The sequence below is a fragment of the Periplaneta americana genome, chromosome 5 (assembly GCF_040183065.1).
Source record: "Periplaneta americana isolate PAMFEO1 chromosome 5, P.americana_PAMFEO1_priV1, whole genome shotgun sequence".
Taxonomy (NCBI): domain Eukaryota; kingdom Metazoa; phylum Arthropoda; class Insecta; order Blattodea; family Blattidae; genus Periplaneta; species Periplaneta americana.
Window position 1 is genome coordinate 59209134 of NC_091121.1, and position 7921 is coordinate 59217054.

General features: G+C 34.7%; 1 protein-coding gene across 5 annotated transcripts; it reads left to right on the forward strand.

Annotated features, from left to right (window-relative positions):
- The first annotated feature begins 297 nt into the window (after positions 1–297).
- LOC138699689 (uncharacterized) lies at positions 298–6892 on the forward strand. 5 transcript variants are annotated; one of them, XM_069825755.1, is made up of 3 exons: positions 298–316; positions 597–661; positions 5541–6635. In XM_069825755.1, exon 3 carries the CDS (start codon positions 5597–5599, stop codon positions 6104–6106), a length of 510 nt encoding a protein of 169 aa, XP_069681856.1. In that variant the 5' UTR covers positions 298–316; positions 597–661; positions 5541–5596; the 3' UTR covers positions 6107–6635. The 5 variants fall into 5 exon arrangements, with proteins under 5 accessions (XP_069681856.1, XP_069681859.1, XP_069681857.1 ...); XM_069825758.1 differs by having other exon boundaries at positions 307–661; positions 5541–6892; XM_069825756.1 differs by lacking the exon at positions 298–316 and having other exon boundaries at positions 623–727.
- The last annotated feature ends 1029 nt before the right edge of the window (positions 6893–7921 follow it).

Here is a 7921-nt window from a genome sequence, read left to right on the forward strand (position 1 = left end):
CCTAATGTTTGCATATTTACTACGTATTGAGCTTCGCGACTGTATATACTAGACTGTGGCTTCACGTCTTGCTTTAAAAAAACGCAAGGGTACTCGTACTTCAGAGGCAATATTCGAGTTTCTCTGAGAGTATAGATAAAAAGAGTTTCTCAAAACGAGTAGGCCATCTCCGAAGTCGATACTCGATACTATTCGATTATATTTTAACTTTTGTTTGCTTTTCATATGTAGTGTTCAGTGTCGCCAACTGGACGGAAATTCCGTCAAAACTGACGGAATTTCAACGTAGCGGACGGGAAAAGAATAGCTTTGACGGGTGACGGATTTTCTGACAGAATTTACGATTTACATCGTCTTTTGATTTCTTAGCTGCTGTCATTTAATTTGTTTAGTTTTTTGGGGATTTTATTTTTTCTTTGAACAGCCCTGCCAGTGCCGTATTATGTTAAAGATCTCTCTGTTTCAGATTTTCTCGTAATCAAGTCAGAGATTGACAAATTATTATTTTAATCAAGTTGTGTCAAAATTTGCTATTTATTTGTAATTATATAGAGATGTGGGTAATTTTATTTTGACGGATTCTGACGTATTTCCAGGTGTTAGACTGACGGAGTGTGTTGGCAACGCTGGAGTGTTGCTTTTGTGTATAGGGTTAACATTGGTGAGCTTTGAACTTTTCGTATTACTGGGCTATAAACATTGGTTATATTCTAAGTTGCGTCAAGTGGTTAGTAATGTACACATGTGAAAATCGTGCTATTTCCCCCCATTTCGGGGTTATAGTGTCCATTTACATCAGTGGTAACCTATCTTTGTATTTGACACAACCACCAACAAGGCAATCACTATTTAGTTCATTGTGTTGCATTTGTACACAGTGTCCTATTTTGCTCTAAGTTTCATTTCCTTTAATGTTTTCCATAAATATTACATCAGCATTGTAGTTTTGATATATGGAACAAATCAATTAATTCTAATTTGAACCTTTCCTCTTGACCCATGAACGTTTGAAGCATTGAAGCAGTGCATTGAAGACCGTAGGCCTATTATATGAATAGTGAACTCATTTATAAACATCTGAGACTAACAGAGGTAGACGGAGATCTAATTTGCGTCTTGTATTAAAATTATGAATATTTTTATTAGTACGTAAATCGGTTTTGATTTTTAACTAAAATATCATCAGGGAAAGAATGTAAAGTCAAGATTTTTAAATTTTGGAAAATCTTTTTTTCCTTAATTGGTTATTTTACGACGTTTTATCAACTGCTATGGTTATCTAGCGTCTAAGTGAGATGAGATAGGCCAGCGAAATTAGTTCAGGTTTTAGCGCCGAAAGTTATCCAGCAATTGCTCCTAATGGGTTGAGGGAAAACCCCGGAGAAAACCTCAGCTAGGTAATTTGTCCCAACCAGTATTTGAACGTTTCGCGAAAATCTTTTTTACATGGTGTCCATTTATTACTTGTCATTATCCTTAGGACTTTTGTAAACTGAAAATATGTTCAGCTTCAGATGAGTTGCTCCAGAATATTAATCCGTAATATACTGTAGAATGAAAGTATGAAAAGTATGACTTTTAAGCGTGTTTATATTACCAATTAAGGACCGTTTTTCCAAAACTCGCTTTTTGCAAAATTATAATTTTTCAGGAGAGACGAAAAACCGATTAGAGTGACATCGTATTTTGGATAAGAGTGGATGGGTTATATTCCGTAATGGGATATCGTGAATTGTATTGGTGATATCGTATTTTGGATAACAGCAGATGGGTTATATTTCAGAATGGGATATTGTGATATTGTTTTGCTGATGTCCTATTTTGGATAAAAGCGGATGAGCTCTGTTCCAGAATGGGATATCGTGAATTGTTTTGGCGATATCGTATTTTGGATAAGAGCGGATGGGCTCTGTTCCAGTATGGGATATCGTGATTTGTTTTGATGATATCGTATTTTGGATAAGAGCGGTTGGGTTATATTGTAGAATGGGATATCGTCAATTTGTTTTTTAAATTTTTTAGATAGTTTTATTTATTTATTGTTTTGGTTTACGTCGGCCATGTTATGACGTCATTGGCGCCATATTGTGACGTCATAGTTTGTCCAACTTGACGAAAATTAAGCGATATCCTATAGTAAATGAATCCCATCGAGGTATTAGTATATTTTCCCTACATCCATATTTTCCAGCCTTATCTCTACCAGGTTAAATAAATAAATACTAATACATTGAGGCAGTCTTTTGTATGATTTCCTTTTAGTACCGTGGCATCATCTGGCATTTCAATGAATTTCATTAATTTTGCTACATCTTGGCTCTTTGCTTAAATGGTTGAATTTTTTCATTTTTGGAGCTGTATCATCTTTCTAAAGGAATTTTTTTTTTTTTTTTTTTTTTTTTTTTTGAGTACTTCAACCTCTGATGACTTACCAGTGTATATATATTGAATTGCAATCTGGACCTTACAGCTGGAAAGTTTTCGGTAAGTTCTTCAATTACTCGGGGTTTGGAGATAGTGAAAGGCAGTTTTTGTTTCAAAATTTCACTTGATTTTCTCTTGAGGTCAAATACATGCCAGTCTCCTTCTAATACTTTGACTTCTCCATGTTCTCTCAAAATATCATGATACTGCTTAGGTGATAAGATTTCTTCGTTTTGCCTGTATTTTTTCTCTATGTTGCCGAATTCTCTATCAGGTGGCATGAAACTATGCCCTCGAATGGGGAAATAATATTCAATCTTGAAATAATTGCTAGTAAAATGCTGTTCTTATTTTGAGAGATGCAAACGTCACAAAATCAAAGATGGAAAATCAAACATAATTATATTTATATTTTGAAGAAAAACAAGCCATTCAAAAAAATGAAAATATGTTTAATTTTCCATCTTTGTTTTTTTGGTGTTTGGTAGCATTCGAACTGCATAGTTGGCAGTTTCTGTCCGCACTTTACTCCCAAAAATCATTAAAACACAAAACAAAACATAATAATTCATCACCTTATCAAACAAAATTCAATCCTCATTGACATCTTCAGCGACAACCACTTCACTTCCAGTATATTCTGTAGATTTTCAAGATAGTTCTTCACTCCCGCAACTATTTCATTAGCCCCATGGTCTCCTTCCATCTCTAACCATGTTTAGAAATGCACTTTGGATTTATCCATCGGTTTTTCAGTCTTTATGATACAAAGATTGTACAGTCAAGCTTGCCTGAGATAAAATGCTTCTCCTATAGAAACTTTGGGGAGGGATTGATTTTGTTGCATATCAAACATAACATAAATATTGTTTTCATTATTATGAAGTATTTTTCAGCCCGTAATTTATGTAATTTTTGTTCAGTACGAGCCTGGTTCAGTACTATAGCTTCATTATTTCTAGAAGATTTGATTTTTATCATCTGTTCCTTACAAGTAGAACACATGTCAGAATGTGGACTTCCGAAACCTAAATTAAATTTACTGTAGAAAATATGAAGAAACTGTAGAAACATAAGTCAATGATTGCAATAAATATTTTTCAGAGTGCCAACATAATGTAGAAAGCGAGCTTTGCTTTGTCACTTTCATAGCAGAAAGCGAGTTTTGGAAAAACGATCGAACTTTCTCAGCTTATTACTGCGGAACTAATTGAGATACGCTAAAACAAGTTGAATATGAAAGCCTTTAAAATGGTATATTCCATGTGACTTATAACTGAATTTCATCCATTTCTGCAGAAAGTGAGTTTTGGAAAAACGATCCTCAATTATAAGGACCTTAATGCATAACAAGCAGAACTCAATTTAGGAATAATATACTCTATTTGGTTTCCAGTTGAAGTAGGCCCTATTTGTCCATTTCCAAACCAAGAAACTTTTTGCGTATATGTTCTTTGAGATCAGTTCCATTTCATCTAATATTGTAAGAGAACTGAGCACTATTATGTTTATCTACCAAGTTTGATTGCATTGATTGATAATTCAGTAGACATCGTCGACGATCAGTGACAGGTTAAGTTTGGTTTGTTCAGGTTTTTGGTATGGCTTGAGTTGTTTCTTTTTTGAACTGGGCCTTTGGTATATTGTTGGATTTCAAAAATGATATAGGCCTAGGCCTAATTTATTATGCGTAACTTTCTCAAACACTTTTACAAATGTTGTTACCATAATGATGATAAGGCTCTGTAAATTATCAATACCTAATATAAGCGGATGGAAACGCATTATCTAGTGACATTTTTAAGCTTATACTTTTTGGGAGAAGGAAATTGTACCTGACCAATGGAAGGAGTCCATAATTGTACTTATCTTTAAGAAGGGGGAAAAGACTAACTGTAGTAACTTTCAAGGAATATCACTTAAGCTTATATTAATGTCATACAAAATTTTGTCCAATATTCTTTTGAGAAGATTAACTCTTTATGTAGATGAAATTATTGGGGATCATGTGGTTTTAGGTGTAATAGATAGACTATTGATAATTTTTTTTTTTTGTATTTGATAGATATTGAGGAAAAAATGGGAGTATAAGGGTACAGTACATCAGTTATTCATACTTTTCAAAAAAGCGTATGACTCAAGAGAGAAGTTTTATATAATATTCTTATTATTTTTACAAGTAAACACTATAGTGGCTTATAAAAAGATGAATGATCCATTAAACGCTAACAATCTGCGTAAATTAGGAAAATTTCTTTTTAGAGTTAAAATTGGATGAGAAGAGAAAGTCAAAGCTCTAACTGATATGGAATTGTAGATGTTGAGTATTCAGACCAATTCAACTGTGAGATCGTAACAGACCATATGGCCTAATACTTGAAGGGAAAAAGAAGAAGAAGAAGAGTATTCAGACCTGATAGGAAGCTATGAAAAGTATTCAATTAATTTAACAGAATAATTTTTAAGAGACTGAGTATAGAAATGAAAAAGTTAAAGTAAGAGTTTCAAATACGACTATATTTATTATTATTATTATTATTATTATTATTATTATTATCATTATCATTAGTACTACTACTACTACTACTACTACTACTACTACTAATACATCTACGTTTGCTAATCATTTATCATTTATTTTCCTAACTAATTTATATAATTCGCCATCAGCATCTATTAACAACAATAGTAGTAGTAGTAGTAGTACTGTATTCTTAATAATAGCAGTAATAATAGCATAGGGTAATGAGAAGCTTAGTATATACCGTACTAACTGTACCTAACTGTATTTGTTTACATCTTCCCCCCCCCCCTCTACTGCGGAAAAGGGTTATTTTCATGTGTTGATAAGTGCAACTGAATTTAATGCGCTGTTGCCATTATTTCTAGAAACAAAGTAATAAAAGGAAATAATGCAAAATGACAAAGAAAATTCTGTTCTTTTGTCTTAAGGATTTACTTCGTGATGTTTCTGTCATTGAACACTTTCAACTGTGTGTGTGTGTGTGGAGCCAGCAGCTGGCTGATCAGCCTGGACCCGATAAAGGGTTGTAGCACCACGGATTTTTATTAATGTTAAAGGAGTGAAAGATAAAAAGTTTTTCCCTTTTCTGCAGATTCTGCGAACTGGCATGGGACGCAGCTTTACACTGGGGATTCTGTTTATCTTGCAATGATCGAACTTCCCATCATCATGGCGTCTTTGGACATAGATGACAGTCCTGTGCCCCCTGCAGAAGCTCCCGAGGGAAGTGGCAGCACTGACAAAAATCCTACCACAAGGACATTGCGAAAGAGAGTACACAAACCACTCGAGTCATCAAAGCGGAGATGTAACATGCGACCCACCAAATTGAACACATCTCAGGAACTTGGTGACATCAATAACTACTTCATGAGCAAGAAATTGCGGACGCTTGCCACTATATATGAAGAACCAAAAGTGAAGAAGAATGGGGCTGTGGTTCACACTGGAGCCACTAAGATCAGGCACATTAACTTCAATGCCATCAGCAGGGAAAAGTTAAGGAAGCGAAAGGCCAGGATGAAGAAGGCCATGTGCCATAAGAGCCCTAGGAAAGGCCGTCTTTCTATGGAAGCATTCTTGGCCAGACTCAGGGGTCTGATGACCTCTCCACCAAATAGCACTGCCAACAGGGTGACAAGCTGCGACTTGAAATGAGAGCAGAAGTTGTGTCTTCGTACATGTGCATGTGTTAACGTGAGACAGTATTAAAATACACTTATCAGAAGATAGGACAACATTTGTTTTAACTTCGTGGTTTCTAATTCTTCTATACAGTTTATTATTAACATCGAGAGTGCATAGAAGAAAGTTCAATTACTCGGATCAGGACAGAAAAATGATGTCAAGAGTTTGTACTAGCTTTTCTTGTTTGAACATTCAGAATCTAATGTAAGAACAGTGGAAATTGTGTAGACATTAATCTCAGTGTGAAATAATTAATATTGGTTTGCAGGAATCATGGTGGCAAGATGTCATTGCAGTGGATCTGGTCACTATCTTCAGTGTTGGTTTAAGAACTTTTTTTTTTTCTCATATTCCTTGAGCCCCTGTGACGAAGTACACATGTGGGACAAGTACAAACCCACAAGTAGGCTTAATATTTTTGTAAGTCGTTTACTTTGGTTTTGGATGTGTTTATTGTACATTCATACAAATATATATATATATAAATATAAAATATAAACATTAAGAGCTCTTATGCTCAGTTCTTGTCCTCAAAAAAATTACTGCCTATTTCTCAAGGTACTGGTACATTATGCCATAGTATCTTCCTATAGCTATAAGCCTCACAAAAATGTAAGTTTTGTTAGTAAAATCTTTACATTCGTACAAATTCATGGTTTTATAGCAGTCTTTTTTTTTTTTTTTCACAAAGAATGTAAACTTGTGCAAAAACATTGAAAGTAACAATCACGATAAATATAGTAATCATTCATAAGTGATCGTTGTTACTCATTCTGCTTCACTAGATTCAGAATCTCGACTGTGACACACAAGCAGTTGTATTCAGTGATCAACTCATATCATGAGGTAAGTTACGCTTTTCTTAAGTGTTACATGTTACCTAGTAGTAAAAATGATTTGCTGATGTGATGCGAAATGAGATTATCATATATGGATTCAGCATCTCTTGAGTGCATAAGGGAACATGATTTTTATTTCTGGGACAGAAACAGCTGTTATTATCCATTTTTATAAGCAGATTCCTTAAAAATTCTCTTAAGTTCGTTCAATGGAATGTTGAAAAACTGAGTGAGACAAGTGGCCAACAGACTTGGAGCTCGCATAGATTCTTTCACACAGCTCCAAATTCCATGCAAGGACGCGCAATTGCATTTCTTTCCATTATTTTTCCTTCAACTTCCTCTTCTATTACATTATTTCACAGAGTATGTCTCACTCACTCCACTTAATTATTGGATAGGGTGTACTCATCTTGCCTGTGGTAGTATTATACTTATTCTTAAATCCATCCTTACTTAACCTAAAAATTATACAAGATGTTTCATAAGTGCACGTAAATACTTCGTGGATGTAATGTAGAGGTAAAAATGAAACAAAAATGATCTATACAAATTTTTGAAAAAAATCCTTAATTTCCCAATTATGATAGAATACATACGAGGGTTGACCCAAAAGTAACCGGAACCGAACTGTTGCGCGTGCATGTTTTGTAGTTACGAGTTGTGCTGTTAGGTGGTGTTAGTTTGGGGTCTCCCGCAACAGTTAGTGAGCTGGGTCAGTCTGAGTTAAGTGGTTTGTTTGTGGTGCTGTGTTGTTTGCATTCTTGTTTCAGCCATTTGGTGATTAGTGAGATGGCCGACCACAAGGAACAAAGAGTGTGTGTGAAATTTTGTTTTATGTTAGGGAAAACTGCAGCCGAGACTGTTGGGATGTTTTGGCAAGCCTTTAATGATGTTGCTTTGGGAAAATCACAGATCTACGAGTGGTTTTCCCATTTCAAATCTG

What these genes read in the sequence shown, in the direction of transcription:
- LOC138699689 (XM_069825753.1), top strand. Translation starts at nt 735, where the DNA reads ATGTACACATGTGAAAATCGTGCTATTTCCCCCCATTTCGGGGTTATA. An exon ending in AGTGTCCATTTACATCAGTG is followed by an intron (nt 802 to 5,540) that starts GTAACCTATCTT and finishes CCTTTTCTGCAG; the next exon opens with ATTCTGCGAACTGGCATGGG.